Source organism: Dermochelys coriacea, chromosome 16, assembly GCF_009764565.3.
Source record: "Dermochelys coriacea isolate rDerCor1 chromosome 16, rDerCor1.pri.v4, whole genome shotgun sequence".
In the NCBI taxonomy this organism is placed as follows: Eukaryota; Metazoa; Chordata; order Testudines; family Dermochelyidae; genus Dermochelys; species Dermochelys coriacea.
In genome coordinates, this window is record NC_050083.1 from 22,611,862 (window position 1) to 22,635,956 (window position 24,095).

Genomic DNA, 24,095 nt, shown 5'->3' on the forward strand with positions numbered 1-24,095 from the left:
TAATTGGTCTTACTTTACAAATGAGAAAACTAAGGTTCAGAGGTTAAGTGACTTGCCCAAGGCCACAGGAGAAGTTGATATTAAAGTTGGGAGGAGAGTTTGCGAGTGCCTGGCCTCCAGTCCCATTCTCACACCACTACTCCCACTGTGTGCCTCCTGTTTTTCATTAAACCTTGCAAAGAAGACGTAGCATTTGAGCAGCAGCAAATATTGGAATAGAATTCTGCCTTCTGGGTTTAGTGTTAGATCCTTGTGCTAATCAAACTGTCCCACTGAACAAAGCAGCCTCTATGGGAAAAGTGTGATTCATTTATATCTGGGTTTTATTCAGAGACAATAATTGATCAAGAAACTGATTTCCTATATTTGATTCCCAGCTCTGCTCCCCAGGCCAGTGAGTCTGTGAGTGCCCTTCACTGCTATGCAGGAGACCTGGGGCTGACTTGCTTCCCAGGCAGACAGAAAACAGACAAGATCTATGTTCTTATGTTCTCTCTTGTTTGGGGCAGGGGAGGGATGGGGAGAAAGCCAATAAAACACCAGCCCCAACTCCCTTCTTCGTCCTGTGCTTCTTCTCTTTTAACATTCAGCTATTACTTGCCCACCCTCCTGCTCTGGGCTTTTCCAGCGCTGGCAACTATAGTCTTTAGTTGTCCAGTCCGGTCCATGTGATCCAGGCACTGTTTTTCGTTCACTCCAACAGCATGAGTAAAGCGTTTCAAAGTGGACAGCGACTCTGTCCACTGTGTTAGTGCTAGTCCCTAAATCGACAAAGCATGGAGTGAGTGCCACTAATAGGAAAACATTTCTGAAGGTTGGGATGTTGGGAGAACCTGCATTTACCAACTCCCAGCCTCTGTTTCTCTCTCGAGGCTTTTAGGACTGCCACTCTTATGCTTGCCATGGAATTACAGAGAATTCTATCCAGTGCATACCATGCTGCTCTCCTGCTGCCACTCTCCCTTTTGCTTTGGGGTAAGTGTTCATTTTCTGTGTCTGGCTCTTACCCAGCTAATATGCACTAACTTTGGCTAACAGTCAGAAATTACTTGGCCTTGTGTTAATTGATATGACAGAATTGTTGCTTCCACATTCAGTAGCTGTGGAGCTTGGAAACTTCTCATCTTGAAGATACAAAGGCGTTACACAGCTTAGGGGTGTGTGTTTATAAACAAGAACGAGACTTTCTGTGTGTGTAATGTGTAATTAAGTAGTCAACTATTGCAGTAATTGTTCTCCCTATGAGACAGTGAGCTGAAAACTTCAGTAGTAAAGTTCTCCTGAACTTCATGTTTATGCTCATGCAGAACAAATGCACAGGAATAGCTTATACTTTCAATTTTAAGTCCATGTGGTGGTGGTGGAGCATCCCAGAAAATGAGTAATGGTTTTTTTTTTTGTTGGCAGGTAGTTCTGGTACATAATGTAGGAGGAGAAGGAAAGGAGGCAAAAGGTTCTATTTTAGAAAACTTTAATAAATTTGATCTATTCTGTAAGATGCAGAGAGTGATGAGATGCCAAAAGATTGTATCATATTAGTGGGGCTTTTTGGACTTTCTTTCAGAGCTGGGGAATATACTTTTAGAATTGGGGTGAGCCTCTAGAAGTGCATAAGCAGCTCTGCACCTGGGCTTAAAATACACTCACTCCTGTGTCTAATTTTTTGCATGCTCTGGAAAATAGGCTTCCCAGTGTTTCTTCTGAAATGGGTGTCTGGGGATCTGCTGAGCCTAGACATCTGGTTTAGTCATCTAGGGATTATAAGGTCATGTCAGGAACATGCCAAGCCTTTTACTGGGAAGGAAGATGGGGATTGAACTGACCTCCCTAATCCTCCCCAATACTGGCAGGCCAATGCATGGATAAGTTCCTCGCTCCGTTAGGGCAGCAGCAGTCAGTGACAAGGATGCATAGAAGTGAGGGTAAAACATAGGGAACTAGGAAACACAAAGTTATTGATTCAGAGTGCCCTTTTCCTGCCATACTCTATCTAACTGAGCCTTCTAGTTTTATCCACAGCACTAGGATCTATTTCAAGTTGTTGAAACCTCAGTACTTCTTTCCATGCCTCTAAAAGTTCTACCCCAGTAGCCTTCCTGCATCTGCCTTGCTCTGATACTGTTAGACACCTTAACGCTTGAGTTGAACTGTTTTGTTTAGTTTTTCCCCTGAATTTTCTCTCTTCTGTACTAACTTCTTTGTACTAACTTCCTTGTCTGATGCGTTGGCTCCAAGTGCCTGGAATTCCTCTGGCCACAGGAAAGCAGTGGGCTGTCTTTTGTGTCCAGTAACCATAGCTACTAGTTTAAAGTGTGAAGCAATTACGATGGCTTTGTGTTGTGCAGAAGGAAGGCCCATTGCATGTACAGAATTGCTAGTACATGGCTGTGTCAGGGATGGAATGCTCCTTGGGGATATATGCTGTTTTGCCTTTGCATTGACATCCTCACTCTCTTTGGAGCGACAACCTACAGAAGATATCACTCTCTCTTTTGTTAGGGTTGGAGAGAGTGCCCTATTTAGAAATCCATTTGTAAAGCACAGCACAAGCCAGAGTTTCCACAGACACCCAAACTGTTCCCATTTACAGAGGGAAATCTGCCAGAAGATTTAATAGTAAATGGTTTGCATTTCTATAACACCTTTCACCTCAGGATTTCCAAGCACTTTATTAAAAAGTCCCTCCTTGCCTTTGTGAGGTAATTATAATTATCCCCATTTTACAGATATGGGAAACTGAGGCACAGAGCGACTGGGTGATTTGCTCAAAGTCACAGAGTAAGAGTGGTTGAGAATAGTCCTGGAGTCCAGACTTCCAGTTCCTAGCTGTAACCACTAGACCATGCTGTGAAGCAATCAGACCCGCATTAGCTCCAAGTTCTCATGTCTGGAATAAACTCTGAGGGTAATGATGCTGGCTGTCTACATGAGTGCAGTTCTGCTGCTTCCTGGCGTATGGGCAGAGACAGAGTAGTTCTCAGCTAATATTGATCTAGTTCATTTGATGTCTTGAAGAGTATATGCTGGAAAGTGGATTTAAAACCCAGCTTCCATGTCTTGCTGCCCCACGCAATTAAACAGGCACCTTGCTTCACATACCTTTGGTCTGGCAAATGCTTTGGACACCTATTGTGGAAGGACATTTGCAGGCAAACCTCTCTTCTCTGGGTTTGTTATCTGCTCTAGGGTAGGCTCTTGAGATTAGCTCTGACATACACACAATTTACATCTTAAACACTGTTCAAAGCAATGCTCCCTTTTTAACAGTCTCACTGTTGTCTGTGTTGACTGCCAATGTATTTAGATTGGAATTAGAAATTAAAGCTTGTGAGCCACTTTGGTTAACTGAATACACAGGAAAACCCCTATTTCAGTGTTTGATCTGTGGAAATGGCTGAGAGATCAGAGAATGTGTAAACCAGGAAGGTCAGCCCAGAGGTGTGTTTATTAAGGGGAAATACTGGGGTGCAATAGGAACTGAAAGATCAAAGAAATAATGGAGCAGTATATTCAAAACTACCATAAAACATGGATTTATAGCTCTAGCACCCTCCCACAAATCCTGGAGACTTGATAATAGAAGTAGTTACATCTTCAGATGCACATTAAACAATAGACAGATGACAGAAACCTGGCTGGCTATCTGTTTCTGTGTTTACAATGGGTTTAACTCCCTGCGGTGCAGTAGCTCTGATTAACACTATTAATATTTTGAGCCATAATTTTGGCACTGGTCTGCCCTGTGGATTCTTACCCAGTGCTTGGCATTGCTGTCCAGTGAATTGCTACAAGTCGGAAGGCAGAGAGCCAAGAACTATCACTCTTCTCCTTTGAAGTAGGTAAATATTATTTCCACTTTACAAGAGGAAACTGAGGTACAGACTTGTAGCTCACGAAAGCTTATGCTCAAATAAATTTGTTAGTGTCTAAGGTGCCACAAGTCCTCCTTTTCTTTTTACAAGTGACTCTGTGGCTGAGCTGGGAATTCAGCCCAGGCTTCCCAGTGAAAAGTCCTGTGCTTTGGCCCTAAAGTAGCACTCTACAAATATAATAAACTGATATATTGGCTACCCCACCCCTCACCTCCCCAGCCATTAAAATGCAGCCACCTTTGGAACCTGGCAGCTGTTTAATGGGGCACAGCAACAGTGCACTACAGTTGAAGTCAGGGAGTGAAGAGGCTACTATATCCAGCTGTAGCTAATGAGAATTTGGTCAAGCAGGACTCCGTTCTGATCTCATTTGCAGAGGTTTAGCTCTGTTGACTTCAGTGGAGTTAATCTTGATGTACGGGGTACTGACGAGCAGAATCATGCCCTCAGTATTTTAATTAGTACTCAAACTGGAATTTGGCTAATGCACTGGGATTGCACCCCTGCTCTGCCAAAAAGCCATTGGATCTTTTAAGACCACACGTAGTCAGGCCCTTTGTTTAATGTCTCCTCTGAAATATGCCTGTAGGAGTACAGGGCTCTCTAGCAGTCTACTGGGCCATTGATTCAGTACTGTCTCCGAGAAATTGCCTACTGAATTGCAAGCACTACTTTTGGATCACGCTGGGCTTCCTGTAGAGGTCTCTTGTCTTAGCACCATACCCAGCTTAGCAGAGCTTGTGAGATATGACAAGACCCTAGGCTGAGGTGGTATGACTGACACTCAGATTCAGCCAGTGGATGGTATTTCAACCTGCGCGTTCCCTCCATTTCACTGCAGATTCTCTCCTTTATGTTCTATTGGAACAACAGTACAAAAGCCTGAATAGTTGCTATGGGGAAAATGTGGAGGAAGAATTTTAACCAATCATCATAATCTTTGCAGATTCCCTTCAAATCTCTGTCCTGTGTAGCAAGTGCCCAGTAAGCCTCAACTAAACAGGCTGTCCAGCTCCTGGGACACAGAATGGGCAGTGATGTCATGAAAGCAGATGAATTCCCCAGTTTCTGGCAGTGAGATGACATATGAATGAGACCAGCAAGGTCAAGCAAAAAGTTTATTTGTGGAAGGAGACACTAGTTCAGCAGCACCTCTCCTGATCACTGGGGAACCAACAAAAGAACTGATCACTCTGTTCTGTTCAGCTGGCATGATCAAGCCCGCCTTCTCCTTGCAGAAGGCAGGCCACCCCTCCCCCTTCAGCTCATATGTTGGTTGGTGGTTTTTAATCGAAGTACAGGTTTTTTGGAAAGACTCTGTGCCTGCATCCAGTGTGCATGAATTGAATGGAAGTTACCTATTGAAGTCCATGTGATGGGCTACCATAAGAAGAACACTGGATACGGAATTGTTAAGGCCAAATCAGCAACAGTGCAAACTACACAACATGTCAGCACTCAGAAAGAATTGCAGGCTATGGTCTTTGGTGCTTAACTGATTAATGGCAGGAGTTTTGCTCGATTTTTGTAAAGCCCACGAATGTATAATACAAATTAGAGATGGCATAGGTTTGTTGTCACCCCCTCTGTGTCAAGAGTGCCAAGGAGCTTTGGAAGAGTCCAGAATGCACCTTGAAGGTACTCCCTAGGAGCTCTCATAACAGCCTAGAGTAGCAGCAAGAGTCCCACATGGTTCCTGAAGGAAGAACCTGATTTTGTTGTGCCCATTGCTGACCTGGGAGGTTGAAAGGAGATCTTCCATGTTAAAACTCCTTGCAGGGCTGCCCTGCTTCCTTCCTAGTGAGTGGATCCTGGGAACAGGCCAGAGAGTGTGCCCTTCTGCTAATCCCTTGCACTGACCAGGATAGGGAAAGATCAGTAGAGGTCAGCAGGGATTTACTAATATAAGCACATGCCTTTCTGTTGCTATGGAAACATAACTCTTTTCATTCCTTTATTCACAGGTTCTGTTGCTGCTGTTTTTGCTCTAAGTGTGACTCTGATACCTGGGGAGTTTCCCCTTTTACCTTCAGCCTGGGCTTCTTACTATAGCAGAAGAAGTGTTGGGTTGATTAGTAGGTGCCCATCGTAACTGGTAGAAGTTGCACTGAGTTGGGATTTTCATCATTCCCGTCAGTCACTTCCAGGTTTCATCTAGTTCATTTGCTGTTGCTTTGCCACTGGGAGGCCTGTTACTCTCAGCTCCTGGTTGTATCAGGATTTTTTGTCCAATTGCTGAAATGAACAGGGCAGGTGAAATATAATTGAGGGAATATAAAACTTTTGGGTCTGTAGCTTGTGTCCTGAAAGATGGTGATGGTGGAAAGCAAAACTGAAACAATATGAAAGCCAGGGAAATCCACAGATATGGTGGCCATTCCATGCCCATAAGGTATTTATTCCATGATGCACCAGTGTCCTACATCTTAAAAAGTTTTTGTAACAAAGAATAGACATTTTTAAGCATCTAGTAATCTCTTCCTAAAAGATCATATTTAAAAAATTGAGTGGAATATGGCTAAATCCCTCTTGGAGCTGTGCACTCAATGTAACAAAGGTGTTGAAGCTGGGAGCTACAGCATATAAACTCCTGTCCCCCTCCCTCCAGGAAACCTTTGCAATGGGAGGGAGAGCATACGTTCCATTACTCAGCTCTCTTCAGTCTCATGTCACATGGAGATGCTATCTGTCTTGTGTGCAGCGCTTGCCAGCAGTTAAAAGCCACATTATAGCCTAGGAGTCTCTGAGCCTGGTGCATTATGTCTCTTTGTCTTTCTGGTAGTCTTCTCTCTCTCCCCCCTCTCCCCCCAGTGGTGGGCATTTCTCGGTCCAGTGACTTTCTGGGAGGAAAAAGCAGAAACAGAGGAAAAACAGACCAGTGCTGCTTAGACTCTGAATGTTGCCGTCCTTTGTGGTCCTTGTATCTCAGGAAGAGATTGAGGTGACACTTCTGATGCCTGGGGGTAAGGAGGGAACCCCATTCCCATTGTAAGTACTAGTTCCTCACAGTCAAATCAGGCATAGTGCCTAGCCCTATGTACCACAGGGGCTCCTATTCCTTCCGGTTATGTTTTCTCCTGCTCCCTGAGGCTCTTTGACGCAACAGATGCCACAACTGGAATGTGTTGAAATGGTAAGTTTTTTGAGCCTGGAGCTGCATGAAAGATTGTGCACTAATGCACTTGGCAGTTTGTCCTGGGGCATCACGTTGTAAAGTCTATACATTCAAATCAGATATAAGCAGGGGAATGAAAGTTTGGATGCTTGAGAAAACTGAGTTTTGCTAGATAGTTGTAACGCTTCTCGCACATGAGCGAGATTCTGCATCGTGATAAAATATCAAGCTCTCTACTTCTATAATACCTTTAATCTAAAGTATTCCCAATTTCTTTACACAGATTAATTAAACCTCCTGACACCCTTGTGAAGTGCATAGTTGTTTTTTCTATTTTGTAAATGAGTAAACTGATGCACAAAGGGAAACTGATTTGCCCAAGCTCACACAGTTATTGTCAGGCCTGAGAATAGTCCCCAGGCATTCTGACTACCGGTCCCTTTCCTTATATATCTGTGGTAATTTGTGTCTATTTGCTCGGAGATTCCACCCAACAAAGCAGCAGAATAAAAATGATCCCCAATTACAGGGCACATGCACAAGCAAATGTTCAGAGATGGATAACTAGCTTAAAGCCCCACTCCATAAGTACTGGGTCTCTGTTGTCACTTCCTGCTGTTTGTGGAGACTATTTTGCTCAATTTTAATGGAACATTAAACTCTCTAAAAGGCTCCCCTTTATCCTGTGTTGAAGGTGACCTCCAAAATGAAGAAAACAAGGTGATGTCTGGGCTGATAACCCCAGTGTCTGCTGATCCCCTGTTGGAATGTTAAATGAGTGTTTAAAACCAGGTTGGATGGTACTTATCAGTGGAGCTGTCTGGAGGAGTTTGAAGCTGCAGGTACCTTGTGCATGGTTAATGTTAGGATGACATTTAAGGAGCCAAAGGCAGCAACAGTCTCAAATGCTAAAATTGGGAGGTGCCAAAGAAAGAGAGAGCTCTCCTGCATGTGGGTGTGGTACTGAGCACCTCCGGTGCATCATGACGCCTACCTGAGGACATCCAACACTTTCCAGAGGTGCTTAGTACTTTGCAGGGTCAAACCCCATTATTGTAAAAAGCTGAAGGGCATTTAAAATATTGGGTGACTTAGAATCAACATTTAATGGGCACAATAGATTCCAGGCTGCATCTTGAGAAATGCTGCACTAAAGCCCTGGTCAGAGCCATGCTTTCCCAGGGTGTGAGCTCTTTCAGAGGAGTCCAGAAGAGGGGGATACTTTCATTTAACATCACCTTCCAATTCCTAAAAGGAGACAGATGTTGTCCTTGCATCCCTGTGTGTGACAAGAGCTGTGTGCAGTATGGCTGAAGGCAGAACTTGGCCCCAAGTTGGTAACTTTATTTTAATAGCCTTGTTTGTTTTTTCCCCACTGTAGAGGAGCAGGGGGCTTTGTTCATTTATTTATGGATTTGTTGCATGGCACGTGCCATTGTGAAGGTGTGAAAATGGTACCTTCAGAGACCTTTGGAGTTGGGTTAAGATTTTGCCTTGGCTTTTGGGCAAGCCCCATGTGACCGACCATAGGAAGGTCAATCACTTTGGTACTCTCTGCTTTGGTTTCCCTATTTGTAAGATGGGGAGAAGAGGGTTATTAATGGGTGTCTAAAAAGTGCTTGGCATTCCTTGAATGGAAGCAGGACTGTGTTTGGCTTGCAAAGAAAACTTAAATCCACATGCAAAGTACCCATGGGTACAATCCCAGGTCTTAATTTCCTCTGTCCCATGGGAGCTGATCATTGGGGTGGTTGTTGTAGCTGGAACCAGTGGATACTAACCTGGCCATGTGATGGAGTTCTGACTTTTTTGTAACCCTGTCCCATATTGGTGATGTGGCCAAGTTTCTTCCCAGCACCTCCCATGAGTTACCCTCTTATTACGATTGCTTGATGGAGGCAAGCTAAAGTGATTTGCTTCTCTCAGTACATCATTAAAAGGATAATTCTCTTATTCCATGTTGTAAATAAAATAAATTCTGGTGTCCTATGATGTTCAGTGGCCCCATCCCACTGACTAGAAGACACATTAGGGTTGGTGGGGTCAGCCTTCGCTGTTCATCAGTTTGGTGACTTAGCAGCAAAGCATCAGTAGGAAATTCCCACCCCCCATTTCTGTTTGATGTTCTTTGTTCCTGGAAATACATTTTTGAAGAGCAATCTCTCCCCACGAGTCTGAGCTTCCCTGTGCTGGAATGGGCTGCCTTTGTTTTGACATAATGAGCGGAGGGTTATGAGCTTGAAAATTAACAGCTCCATTATTTGTGAGCAGAGGGTCTTTTGACTCAAACTTGAGAAAGGAGCCTCCAGCTCTACCTCCAGCATGTCACCTGCTTCCTCTCCTACACCACCACCTACACAAGGGGCCAGATCAGCAAAGCTCCTGCCCACACAAGCATGATGCTCCCTATTCAGGAGTTCTGTTTCCAGGGAGACAAACTTGCCGTGGTCAGTGATTCATCCCTTCCATTTAGAACTTTGTAGGACTAGAAAATCTTCTTGTAATACTAAAGGGTATGTATATGGCTCCATCACCATTGTATCAAAGTGTCTCATAATCCTTACTGTATTTATCTTGGCAGCACCTCTCTCAGGCCTAGTAGTGATGTTATTTCATTGTACAGATAAACTGTAGAGGCACAGAGAGGCTAAGTATCTTGCCCAAGGTCACAGAGGGAATCTGTGGCATGGCAGGAAGTTGAACCCAGGTCTCCAAAGCCCTTGGCTATTGCCCTAAGCACTGGACTGTCCTTCATCTCTAACAGGAGAGAATGTTAGTTCAGTGATTAGAGTAGGAGATGGGGGATCAGAACGTCTTGTTCTTTTCCTGGCTGTGCTGTGAGTTGCTCATGTGACCTTGGACAAGTCACTTAACCTCTGTGTGCCCCACTGTACAGTAAGGATAATGCTTGCCTCACAGGGGAGTTGTGAAGCTAGTTAATGTTTCTAAAGGGCATAGCGTGGAAGGTATTAAGTGTGTAATAACTATGATAAGAAAGGTGTTGGTAAACTCCTGTGGTGAGCTCTTTAGAAATGCCTGTATATACAGTTCCAACTATAAGCTGATATGGTTCTAGGTCTAGGGCATCTCTAGGATTACCGGGGAATGGAGGCTGCTTTTAAGCAATGCATATAATGGTCTCTGAAGCATGATTTATGAGCCCTGTAGCTAAGTCAAAGAGGGACACTTCAGAGCCAGGATGGTGCTCTTGAGGGAGGAACTATAACAAGTGGGGACTCTTTCTGTTGGATAACGCAAGTCTTATATTTGTGTGCTTTAAATTGCTGTCCTTCTTGACCATGGGCCCTTCTTGGATAAAGAATCTATTCTTAAACAATAAATGTCCATTTGCTGGCATCTGGGTAACTGGCTGGGAACCTGAACATTTCATCAGGCTCCTTTGTCCTTACTGTGAATTGGAGCTGCTGGAAACTAAGTCTGAGTGGGTGATTCTGTCTGAGAAACTTCAATTTTTTTGTAACTTATTTTAATGCAAAGTGAAGAAGGAGGTGTCCTCCTGAACCTGGAGAGGAAGCAGGGCTGCTTGATGTCCAGCTGCTCAGCTCAGCGAGTGCTATAGAATGCTTCATGAATGAATGCTGTGGAAAGAGACATCTCTGGGACAGGGAGTGAGGCTCTGTGAAGTGACCCCTGGCCTTCCAGTATGCGTAAGTATTTGCTGGTGGCAGTCTCTAATAGAACACACTTCTCCAGTCTGTGCTAATAGGATATCAGAGCAGAGAGAGATCTTGGCACCAAAACTTAAATTGTATTTATTTCAGCTCTGCTCAAAATGGGCTGGTTGTGGGGAATGTTTGTTGAATAGAGAGAAACTTGCAAGGGACCAAGTTATTTTCAAACTGCTAATAGGGTTTTGCAAACAATGGGACAGACAATAACATTTAAATGCTATTTTAAAAAAGAGAGGTTTCAGAGTAGCAGCCGTGTTAGTCTGTATCTGCAAAAAGAAAAGGAGTACTTGTGGCACCTTAGAGACTAACAAATTTATTTGAGCAAAAGCTTTCGTGAGCTACAGCTCACTTCACTGAATGCATCTGATGAAGTGAGCTGCAGCTCACGAAAGCTTATGCTCAAATAAATTTGTTAGTCTCTAAGGTGCCACAAGTACTCCTTTTCCTTTTAAAAAAGAGAGACTTTGCTGCATTCTTTTCTATCACTCCTTTGCCAGCCTTTCTCCAATTTCCTCAAATCCCCCTCATCTTGCTTTATCTGAACTACAGGTCCCATAGCCCCTTCGTTCTGTAGAAAGAGAGTAAATGTGCAAGCTTCTGTCAAGAACAAAGGGGTAACTTGGCATGTTCTCTGCTCCTAATAGTGACTTGCATAACTGTGTGTGTGAGAATACTGGTGTCTTCCCTTTTTTTCTTCTTTTATGGCGGGTAATGGAGGCCTGAAATGTCTCTTCTTTTCTGGGTTTTGTTTTTACATTGGAAATTCAGGTCCTGTCTAGCTTGGAAGACAATCCATAGGAATTGTTGAACTAGTGTAAGCATGGCAACCCAAGAGACCAGGGACTGATACCTGAGAAATTGAGAGGGTAAGAGACTTTTAGTCAGATTTTAAAAACTGGGTTTTATGGGGCATGGGGGAATTGTCTTTTGTTTGGTGGGGAGAGATTTAATACTTATTTAATTCCAATGACAAAAGAACATTTTGGAGGAAGAAAAACATTTGTTAAATATTCCCCCATCCTCACAATCCAGATATGAGAGCTCACATCATACATCTCTAAGACCCCCAGGTAGTCATCCAGCAAATTCAGACTAGATATTCCTAATATTTCTCAAGTGAAAAAACAAGTAGAATAGAAGAACGATACCAAAATGCCCTAGCAGGAGTCTTTTTGTCCCAAAGAAATATAAAAGGTCGCAAACCCCATCTTTAAAAAAATTCCTTTGAAAGCTACACTTAAATGCAAAACCAGATCTATTATATTTGGACCCAGTACAGAAGGAGATAGACACACAGGCAGCTGGCAGAAACATGGCTGGCTGCTGGAGACTTTATTATTCTGGTTGCAAAACTGAAAGCAACATGAAGTGAGGCTTTGCACTGAGGAGGAAGGGGGGGGTGTTCAAACATTTAAAGGGACCGAACATCACAAGATCTGCACTGAAGGAGTTCAACAAGTGCTTTATATCTGACTCCTACTCTGTTTTAGCCTTTGACATTCATCATAATCCACTCCTATGTGAGTGGAACCTATTTCTAAAGGGAAATGTAGTCCCGTCCAGTTTCACTTCAGAGTAGGGTGGGTGGGTGGGTACCCTAGTAGGTGTTTTACAACAGGTTTCACTTTCTGATTATCAGGGAGAGTGTTCTTCCTGTGACACATTAAAGGAAAGTCCAAAATGTCATTTTTAATCTAGCATCAGTGTCTTTCATAGAAAGTCATAAAACATTTATGGCTTGGTGGCTTCTGTGTCTAGATCTTCCCAGTCTATGATTCTGTGGAGCAGTTTGGTTTTGAGCATGTTCCAATGGTTGTTGTATTATGAAGCAGTGAAGGCTAATTTATTCACATGGTAATAAACACCTCATGCATATTCATAATTGTTCATTAACAAAATAGAGAAGAAATAACATGTGTGTCCCTGGCACTGATCAATGAAAAGACCAAAATCAGAGTTAAAAAGGAGCACATTCTTGAAGCTCCCACGTTTGTGGAGTCTCTGACTGACTGAGAAATGACCTTTCTCCAGGAGGCTAACTAGTATTCTGATTACTTGACACCAGCTTAGAGTATTGAAAATGCTGCAGGTCATCTATGCAATTGTCAGGTGATCTCACTTGAGTTAATAAACCTGCTGTGTTCAGTTGGTCAAGTTGCTGAAATTCTATCTTCTGAGCTGGCTTCTTTAATAATAATGATAATAATTAATATCTATATTGTGTCAGCCTCTCTTTTCTAGTGAAGTTTGTAGTCGAAAAGCCAGTATTCACAAAAAGAAAAGGAGTACTTGTGGCACCTTAGAGACTAACAAATTTATTTGAGCATAAGCTTTCGTGAGCTACAGCTCACTTCATCGGATGTTGTCCTTGATCAGGTTGAAAGGGACAGCAGTGTTAGCATAAGAGGAAAATATAGTGCTCATAGGAAATGTTAAATTAGAGCTGTACTTCCAAGTCACTTAATCTCCAAGTCAGTGTGATTTTGTGTGTGTTTAACTTTCAATACATAAGACAAACACACTAATAAAATTCTCATCAAGCAGTGATCTATGGAGTCCCATAGAGGACTGAGCTGCTTCTGGGGCTCTAGTGGTTTGAGAAAGATGGAACAGAAAATCCATTTCTCCTTGTTCTTGAGAATTCTTGCTATGTTAATTTTCTCTATTTACCAGCTAATTATTTGTCTATTTGAACAGCATCCTCCTGCTAAAGAGAAAGATTATAGAGACAACCAACCCAGGTTTGTCTTTGATGTGGGAAATTACTGTTCCACACTCCCTAAATCCATTACTTCCATATCGTTCAGGGCAGCTGGTGGTTAATTATATTTACTTATTTGAGGTGTTGTAGCACCTGGGGTCCAACTTTGGATCAGGTCCCATAGTGCTAGCCATTGTGCAAACACATAGCAAAAAGACCCTCTTTCAAAGTGTGTTCAATCTAAGGATGAAATTCTGGCCTCATTAAAGTCAATGATACACTTCCGATGATTTCACCTCCTGTATCTATTGAGCCAAATTCTGCTCTTACACTGGTGCACATCTGGAGTAACAATTAAAATCACTGGAGTTATTTCAGACTTGCAGCAGTGTAACCAAGAGCAGATTGTGGCTCATTGTTGTATCTGTAAGATAAATCTTGAATGAATGAATTAGGAGCTTTTTTTTGTGTGTCTTGACATGTTGTTTAAGCTTGAGCCTTGAATTATTCTTCACAGTTGGTTAGGACTCTTGCATATTTATTAATGTTGTTGTAAGTGTGAAAATCCTATGTCTTGGCGATTAGCCTCCTGAATTTATTTTTTCACCTTTCGCTTATAATCTACCGTGTGTGGAAATAATGGCTATTTCAGCAAGAAGAACTGAATCTGCAAGTGTCCTGGAATCCAAAGGCTGCCCTTTACAGGAGCAGAAATGTACTGAGATGTTTTCAGGATTCATTTGTTAGAAGAAGAAGCGGTACCAGTGTTCTACTTGAACACTTTCTACTGAGAGAGCTCTGGTAGGGGCTAGATATGTTAGTTCTGTGCTGCCCAAACACAAATGTTGTAGTGCCACTGAACTGCCCATGTCATTGTGAGCTCTGCCAAAGGAGTGGAAGTTCTTCCATACATTTATCTTCTCAATTGTAGATTTCATTGTGTACCAGGGATCCTGTAGTGATCTCTGCAGCATTTGACCTAGCTGACACAAATATCAGCTTTCGAGGTGGCCAGTTTTATCTGCTGTCTGGAACCATGAGTACTTTTATTGGCTCTGTTAGGAGAAGAGAACTGTAAAGCAGGAATGGAGAATTGCTGTTAGTGGTATAGGGCCTATGACACAAACTTGATTAGTTCTGATTCATCTGGCAGAGGTGACAAAATATACAGTTTATTTCTACATTAAATCTAAGGAATTGGAACAAGCTGCTCCTAAACTGACCTGCTCCCATCAAGGCAATCTTCTGCAAACTCTTAGGCTAGGAGGGGGCTGTCACTTGTAAGCATAGTTAAACTAGCACTGGGCAATGTAGTAGTTAATACTAGTACAGGAACAACACTGGCTATCCACCCTACATTACATAACTGGTTAAACAACTCAGCACAACAACTGGTGGTGAGGGCCATCCATACAAGCTGGGTCCTAGGCCATGACACTAACCAGCATGAACTAGAAGTGAATGTAACATGTTACGGCCGCTTAGAACCTTCCTGTCTTTCTGTGATGGGTCAGGAAGGCCTTTCAGCTCCACACTGTGTCTGTCTCCGTAGCTGTCTGCAGGTGGGTTCTGCTCAACACTCACAGCTCTTGTGTGTAGCGATGGGACCCTGTACTTGTCATTGAATCTTTTCTCTATGATCAAGTGAGTCTTCATGAGCCACACACATTCATGAGCAGCATAGTCACATGGTGAACCAAAGCAGAGCGGCGGGGAAGGCTCTAGGATTGAGGACAGCCTTTTGTCTGTTGTGAAAGGGTTTGGAAAAAAGAGGGCACGTTACCCCTAACTCGGGCTCTACTGTGGGTAGTACTTGATCTGTCTGTGTTCATGCAGGCAGAGAAGCAGCCCTCACCCCGGTTGGAGCTCGCAGAGACACTTTTCTGCTGCCAGTCCTTGCTGGCTGTGTTGGAATGTGACCTGTCCCACTCTGCCCTGTGCGTGCATGCAATGCAGTCAGAGAGAGACCAATGGCGCTGTGCTAGTACTGGCTCTTGCACTGTCGGGTTCCATCCGTTCTGACACCCGGCAAGAACAGCTCTGCTCTTGAACATTCACATCTTTTTCTGCATGCAGATAAGACTCTTGCCTGGACCAGCATCAGGGTCTGCAGTCAGAGCTGCTAGTTTAACATGCAGTGGACTGTGCTCCCAGCCACTGGAAGGTGCGGGTTGAGACTGGATGCTCATTAGATACACAAAGGCTCATGTCTACCACCAAATGAATCCTTGCTGTAGAACAGCTTCCCCAGCTCCCTGCTCTAATTGCTATAGCAGATTCCAGGCAGATTTCGTCATCTCTGTTTTCTGCCTGACTGGGAATCTGTAAATAAAAGGGCTGATGGCAGAATAATGGGAGTGCTGGACAGTGCAATGCACAGCAGCACTCTCCAACATCACGAGAGAGGCAGAAGGGGGCAGGGGGTAGATGTTGCTGGAATGAGAAGGAACCTTGTAAATTCCTGAGTACCCCCTGACACACACTGCTACTAAAGGGAGACTTGGGACCATGGCAATCTTTGGGAGGGAGGAATTACAAGGAGGTCAGGGCTGAAGCAGGCTATTGTAAACTGAAGTCTGTGATAAATCGCTTTGGGGCACCTCTGCGTACAAAGGGAGTGACGAACTGATGGGGGTGGTGAGTTGATAGAAAGCCACTGACACAAATAACTAGTGGGCATGTATAAAATGCATTGGAGCAAGGCAAACGTGACCAAAAATGCCCTAAATTAATGAAGGCATGAATGGGAGAATGTGTAAGGTCAGCAGGGAAGTGACACCATGGTGTTTGCGCCTGACAGATTTTTAGCAAGGAGCATGATGTGTTAAAATGGGTCTTCTTGCGCTAGTGGGAGTGTGGCTGAAGGACTGAGGATAGCGAGCTGATCATTGTATCTGGTCTGTACAAATCTGCTGGTCATTTGAGTTCTGTTTCCTCTCCAACTGCAGTTGCTGGAATTTCTTGGAGGTCTGTACCTTTCAGTAAGTAACCCAAGATAATATATAGTAAGAGAGTGGACTGGACAAAGGACCAGACACACACTGGCTTCTGAAAGCAAGGCTCGCTCCAAATGCTAGTGAACCCTGGATCTATAATGCTAGATGAAGTTGGAACTGTCTCAACAGGAATGGTAGTTATTTCTCAGATTTGGTTTACTGTTGCATGAGTTTTGATTCTGCCTCTGTGGCCACTTTTCACACAGAAGGTCATTTCCAACATATCCACTTTTCTGTTGCAAAATAATCTGCAAATGCTGCATAATGATCCCACATGTGTGAAGCCAGCCTGCAGTGTCCTGGCTTTTCCAACCTCTCTGTTGTGGAATCTCCTGCAAGCTCGGATCTGGAGCTGAATGAAGATCTGTTCTTCAAAAAGCAGCACCAAGTGTGTGTGCATGCTGTCTTGTCCTTTTATTTTACATTGTGGATGGGGCTACTTTTGTCAGTGAATCCAGGACATCCCTCCCAGCTTAATATGTTTGCTAAACTTCTGCAAGTAAATCCCAGTCTGAAGTTCACTGAACGGAAGCCACTATTTTCTCTAAATAGAGTAGAATGGTTTATCTTACAGACAACTGCAAAATATCTGTAACTGGTCACGAAGCCCATTTGAATTGTACGGGACAGAGTATGCTGCTTCTGCAAGGACACAGGCCTATCTCCCCAGATGAAAGTAACCCCCAAGCGCTGAGCACTGAGGCAATATCACATCAGAATTGGCTGGTCCAAGATAATTTCCTTGCCAGTTCAACTGCTGCACTGTTTATAACAGTTCTGACTGATTTGACCTAACATTTAAGACTCTTAGGCTTTTACCCCTGCATGTAATTAAAGCAAGAAGACAGTGACCGACACTGTCTGAGCTTTGGTTGGCAAGAAGGAGTATTGGGATTTCTTGGGAGTGAAATATTGTTGTACGTTTTTAAGCTGCTCTGTCTTATCAGAGCACATCATGGATACAGGGATAGATCATTCCAGTCTGATAAAGGGGCCCTTATGGAAAATTCAGCTCAGGGAGTGACTGTCTCCTTTTCTCATAAAGGACTTCAATGGAAACAGTAATAAAATGCGGGGTAGGTCTAATCCCAGAGGTGCTGACACCATCAGCTATCCTTAAGCCTACACAAGCATGTTAGACGCTTTCAGTAAAGGTCTGTCGTGCATTTCATTGCTCTGCCTATATGGGAAAAAGCAGGAAGGAGAGGGCTGAGGGAGTATTAACAGCATTGCAAGTCTCTCTCATTACTAATACTCTGCATTTACATAGCACTTTACAAGCATTAGCATCCCACCCCGGGAGGTGCATAAGTAACTAGAGTCTTCCCAATGACAGTGGGGTAGTGGAATCTGAGGCAGAGAGGTGGTGACATGGCCAGGAACAGCCACAGGGAATCTCTGTCAGAGACGACATTACCATTTGAGAATTCCAGGCTGCCAGGCCTCTGCTCCGACCGCTAGCTCTTGCTTTCAAATGATAATGCATCTGTCTGAGGTCTAGCTAGAGTGTCACTGCCCTGTTACATCTCACCTGAGCCCTTGCTAATAGGCTAATGTGCTTACTTTAAATGCAGAGAAACTTCCCACATCAGTGGCCTATTTTCTCCTCCTCCTTTCTGTATTTTTGTATTGTCACTTGCCTGAATATGATAAGTAGGCTTTCAGCTTTGAGGCCTATGTATGCTGGGGCGGGGGGGTGGTTGTCACCCATAAATACAGCAATTCATCTGGGAAATTACTGTACATTCCCAGCCTTAAAGGGGCTCTGACTGCACCCAATATGCTTCCCTTGACTTGACAGCTGTGGGCTTTGTGTGCAGTTCCCAGGGTGAAAAGTGAGTTGCAAAAAGCTCTTGGAGTCCCCTTGCTCCCTCCACATCAAACTGCCTACCCCTCATATTGGGGAGGAGAGATGGTTAGACAGACAGACACCTGGCTTCCCTTTCTTCCCATCTTCTGGCAACCTCCTGTACAGCTACTCAGGCAGGACAACCCTAGCTCCCATAGGTCATCTCCACCCTCAATCTGCAGTTTGATTGCTCAATGGAAAAATGGCCTGGAAAGGGAGCGCTGAAGGAAGACAAATGGGGACTCCCCTGCTTTTTCATTCACCAATGACAAGTATCTCCACTGTTTGGCTTGGCAAATGTACAGCATTTTGGATGGAGGGAAACAACAAAGACAAGTCTGTTTTTTCATTAGTGAAGACATCAAACATTCTTTCTCTTCCCCTTAGCCCCACTCCTTTGCCCAATGCCCTGTGTAACCTCACCGGGGTCAGCTAGATTTGCAGTTCTGTGGGCATATCTCATCACATTTCTGAGGGGGTAGAATTGTTTTAGTCTAGAAAGGGCCTCTTTCTCTTAGCCACAACAGCTTGCTGCTAATGGGGTAACAAGATCTTAGGAATGGGAATGAACACAACCCTCCCCAAGATCCAAACCTCCCAAACTTGGGAGAATCTCGTTTGAATGTTGGGAGCTGAACCTAAGATTTAATTCTGAGCATGCCCAGATTCTGGGAACCCCTGTCTGAAGCTGAGCTTCCACTTGGTCCCATAATACCCCAAGCCGACAGTGTGTCTTCAGTGTTATCTGCTCCTCCTCACTGCCTCACTTATCACTGGCTTCACTGCAGCACAAAATCTCTCCTTTCCCTTTGAGGTATACTGTGTTTGGTCAGTGATTATTGGGTTGCTCTTCTTGTAGTCATAGACTGTGTGTGAAATAGGCTAGTTTGGAACATTTATAGCTGCAGCTTCTGCTCACTGAAGTTCTGGCTAAGGAAAATACATTCCTTAGGAGTGCGGGATGGCTGGAATTGGGAGCAATTCTAGCTTCTTGGCACTGAGCTGTAAATCAGTGCAGGCTTGATAAGGTCAGCTGGCCTGTGGTTAGTTAACTTGGTATGTAGCTCACCTCTACCACTTATTTTGGGTTGTAGATTCCCTTCATATTAAGGGAAATTGCACCAATTTTATCTACGGAAAGGGTAGAGAAAACATATGTAAAGGATGTAAACAAGTGTGAGCAGAGATCCATCAGGTTGATTTAAGAGTGCGCACGTTAAATGGATGATTTAGCCAAATAAATAGAGGCGGAGGTGTGGGGAATGCAAGAAGAGGAAAGATTGGCAAGAGGAGGGAGAGAGAGAGAGAGTACCCAGAGAGAGAGGCATCTTTCAGGTATGAAGATCTCAGGCCCTTTTGGGCTTTAAAGGTCAAAACTAGCCCCCAAAACCACTCAGCAGAGAGTGCAGAACTTAGAGCACTGGTATCATGTGCTGCCAATAAGATACTAAGTGGCCCCTGCATCTGCACCAGCTTCATCCTGGGAATGGATTTAAATTGATTTTATTGCAATAGTCTCTACTCTGTAGGTGACGCAGGCATGGATAGCAGGAGCAAGGTCTGTGGCTGAATGGAAAGGTTACAGCCTCCTGGCCAGGCACAAATGAGAGAGAAGCCAATTTGTTTGCTGATGTAATGTGATTGCCCAAAAACAACGGGAAATATAACTGCGCCTCTCAGCTGTGAATGCAGAATACATGCTCCCCTTTGGAAGGCATTTATATCTCCCCTGACTACAAATAATTAATCCAGTGCCCGTGGGAGGAGGCTGGATATTTGTGAACAATGGCCAGTGCAGCCCTATTAATACTGAGATATCTACTGTGTACAGTAATTAAGGGAGGACCCCACTGGGTTCCTCTGTGCTGCTTGCCCTGACTAACAGGAAGTCTCTTTTCTCAACAGGAACATCAGGCTCTGAAACTGCCAGCAGCTGTTCATCATTCCCTTGTGAGAACGGGGGAAGCTGTGAGGATTTGGAGGGGGGCTACACGTGCCTCTGCCCCCAGCAACCAGTGGCATACATGGGCACAAACTGTGAATTCCTTTACTCTGTGTGTGCTGTGCACAAATGTCCCCCGAATTGGATATGCAGTGAAACTGCGGGACTCCTGGATTATGAATGCATCTGTAGGCCTGGCTTTACAGGTACTGAGTGTAGTGTTAACATTAATGAGTGCAAGAGCAACCCTTGTAAAGGGCCTCATTTTGAATGTGTAGATAGTGCAAATGGATACATCTGCCAATGCCAAATGGGACCAAATGGAGAAGGCTGCCACACTGAAATATCTGTGTGCTCTAGCCACCCCTGCCAAAATAATGGGACCTGCATTGAGGGTGCCGAGATATATACCTGCAGCTGCCAACCTGGTCACACCGGGGCCCATTGTGAAGATAACATTGACGAGTGCGCCTCCACCCCATGTCAGAATGGAGCCATCTGCCTAGACAGGGTGAATGAGTATAACTGTTTCTGTGTGCCTGGGTTCCAAGGATACCACTGTGAAATAGACATCAACGAGTGTGCATCCCGGCCCTGTAAAAACAATGGCACCTGCCTGAATGAGATGGATCACTATTTGTGCAAGTGTGTCCCCGGCTATACAGGTACCTTTCATGCTCACATATTAGTCTTTCAGTTGGGTTATTTGTTGCTGTTCATGCAGCTCCATCAATGCACCTGCTTGTGGCAAAACCAGCAAAAGACACAGTCCCTGCCTCAAAACGCTTCTCATCTCTGCCTCTTTGTTACAGCTGTGAGGTCGAGCCTCTATCTGATGGCCTGAGCTTCTGGTGTGCTGGGGAGCACGTGTGTACTAGCTTAAGCCTGGGTGTCCTGAAAAAGAGGGCTTGGGTTCCTGGGGGGATGGTTGAGGCTTGGATTCACAGGCATGATGTGGATGTTGAATGGTTTGGATTCCTGGGGTTATGGGATGGGGAGGGAGTTGAGACTTGGATTCCCAGCGGTGATGTTGATGTGATTGGCTTTGGTGAAGGCATGGTTAAGTGGAAGCACAGAGAGAAACATATTTGTCTTCAGGAAGAATAAGCTTATTGGAGTTCAGGGGTGTAACTAGTCTCTATCAGACTGGCCCAGGGCATTTTGTCCTGTCTTTCAGGCATTTTCCAGGGCAGGAGGCTCTGGAGTGGAGTAGCTATTAGTTGTGGGTTTGATTTTCCAGCTCTGTTAAACCCTGAGAGTATTTTGCACGTGACTCTACTGAGTATTTCTTCTTGGTTCAACTGTGCTGGTGATGACTCACTGTGTAATCTGCACCTGTGAGTTATCTGCCAAGGCAGTGGCGCAAGGGTCTCCTCTCCCCCAGCCCAGCTATCGGAATGGAATGCAGTCCAGGCTGCAACCACCTCCCCCTGGTACCAGCCGGCACATGACCTTTCCCAGCCTTACCCATTGTCACAAGCTACAGGCATTTCAGGAGTTATGTTGCTGTAAAGGAATGTGGGGTCACTGGGCCACAGATTACAAATGGAGTGGGGAGTTGTTGCCTGTCAGGCATCCAGTCACAGACTGAGTCACACTCTGGTGAAATACAGAGCTGGGGGAAAATACCCACTCAGGAACAGGCTCTGTTTAGGGCTTAAAATGACCCTTAGATTTAGACTGTAAAACACAACTCTGTGTTTGCCCATTAGTTTCCCTTTCACTTCCCTGCATCACAGCCTATTGGCCCTGGTCTTGCAGCCTCCTAGAGCCACTGGTCCTCACAGGCTGAGCATTTCCTGGCACTTGCAGCTGGAATTCGGGTGAAGGAAGTTTTGACCTGAGGATTGACAGGTTGTGATCTGGCAGATTATGGGGCCCACATTCCTTTAGGATTAGGGTGGCCACGTCTGCTGCATAGTGAGCCTCTGTCAGAAAGGAGGATTAGATGGATTGGCAGGTGCCATTTTTAGGGGCTTACTCTGAGGGGTGATGTCAGGCCATGGCAGTTCATTGAGTTGGGAAAGTGGCAGGATGGTTGCTATGGGATCTCTCACAGATTTCCTTTGAGTAAAATGACATTAGACAAAGATAATAGATATGTTTCTACTGTGATTAGTGCTATTAACACTTAATGAATAAGACAATTATTATTGCTAGTACCACTATAACGAATACTTTGTACTTCTCCAGCACCTCCCTTCTGAGGATCTCAAAGCAAGTTACAAACCTCATAATACTTTTGGGAGGAGGGTAAAGATTATACAGTGATCACTTCACCAACCACTGAAATGCAACTGCCTCTGTGGTGGAACACAGCAGTGAAGAATATCATATATAATCCAAACTGTAAGGGGAACAATGTGTCACAGAATGTAAATATCAACGGTTGAACTTGGCCACAACACTGCAATTCACATCCTGCCACTTCCCCCCTCCTGCAAAATAAAGCATTATGGGATTTTTGTAATGAATGTAAGTGAGCAGGACCTTGGTTTTATGTCTCATCCGGGAAGTGTATTTCATTTGCTAAATGCTGATGGAATTGAGAAATTCAGTGAAATCAAATATAAGTTTATGCTAGAGATTCACAACTGTTGCAAACTATTCTCAGTTTTGTTGATTTAAAAGCAAAATCCATAAGTCTTCCCAAGATAGACTTGGCTGCCAATACTAATAAACTAATCATTTCTTAGGTTTCAGAGTAGCAGCCGTGTTAGTCTGTATTCGCAAAAAGAAAAGGAGTACTTGTGGCACCTTAGAGACTAACAAATTTATTAGAGCATAAGCTTTCGTGAGCTACAGCTCACTTCAAATGCAAATGCATCCGATGAAGTGAGCTGTAGCTCACGAAAGCTTATGCTCTAATAAATTTGTTAGTCTCTAAGGTGCCACAAGTACTCCTTTTCTTTTTAATCATTTCTTAGTATTTGCATGCTTGTCTGCTGTCCAGGAACTTATAAATTGTCATGTCTGTATTCTAGCAGAGTGGGTTTGATATCATTATTTTTGTAATCCCAGCTCAGGACTCCAGCCAAGTCCATAACATGGATGTTTCTTTCTTTTGTAACAAAGGTGTAAACTGTGATGCTGAAATAGATGAATGTGACTCAGACCCTTGCCAGAATGGGGGCATGTGCACTGACCATATTGGGTTCTACACCTGCACTTGTGCACCAGGTTATGAGGGAATCCAGTGTGAGGTGGACATCAATGAATGTGCAAGCCAACCATGCATCAATGGAGGGATATGTCATGACCTTGTTGACAGGTGAGGGATGCAAGCTGCTGTGATCATTTGCATTTCAGTGATTAGATATCTGACATGAGCCAATGAGATACCTGTCTGGTGTAAGTCCATTGACTTCAGAGCAGTCACCTCTAGGATGAATTGGGCTTAGTGCTCTTTAAGCGTTTCATCCTCCCTCCCCCACTCTGCTTGCTATTATTTTTTTTGTTAAACTGAAGTTATTTGAAGAGCCGTTCAGTGGGGGTGGGTGTGTTAATGCCAAAGGACCCCTTCACTAGCAGAGTTCCCAGAGATGTTTGAAAGAATTCCCGTTACCGTCTCTTATTGCTCCGCGATGTCCCAATGAGAATTATTTGCAGCTTAAATGAATGACCACAAGCAGCAGAAGCAGCCACCCTCCTTGACTGAGAGCATCCTCATCTGTCTGATCCTTGCCTTTCATGTGCAGTATGTAGGCTCAGCAGCTGACCTGAGGCTGACCTGCCTTGCCACTGATTTCCTGCAAGGATGCTCTGTTTATGGAGATGGGACTGTCTCTTCTCTCAGCCCATGGGTGAGGAATTCTGCAAGGTGGACATGAGGGCTAGCAAGTTGGCCCTGTATGCTTGATTGCTCTTACCGTGGAGGGGACTGGGTATTGGAATGAAGAGCTCTTGTGGTGTTCTGTTTTGTGTCCCC

At 44.2% G+C, this 24,095-nt stretch overlaps 1 protein-coding gene across 16 annotated transcripts in view; it reads left to right on the top strand.

Moving 5' to 3' along the window:
* Positions 1–24,095, top strand: part of CRB2 (crumbs cell polarity complex component 2) — a 132,024-nt gene that overhangs the window by 71,846 nt on the left and 36,083 nt on the right. For 6 of the 16 annotated variants that reach the window (XM_043498888.1, XM_043498886.1, XM_043498885.1 and 3 more), the window contains 2 exons: positions 20,131–20,832; positions 23,243–23,438. In XM_043498888.1, the coding sequence (XP_043354823.1) occupies positions 20,131–20,832; positions 23,243–23,438 (898 nt within the window). Of the gene's footprint in view, positions 1–716; positions 976–7,667; positions 7,830–10,574; positions 10,656–11,447; positions 11,546–20,130; positions 20,833–22,360; positions 22,643–23,242; positions 23,439–24,095 lie in introns of those variants that run through there. The other 10 variants (XM_043498889.1, XM_043498890.1, XM_038375188.2 and 7 more) reach the window with 9 other exon arrangements.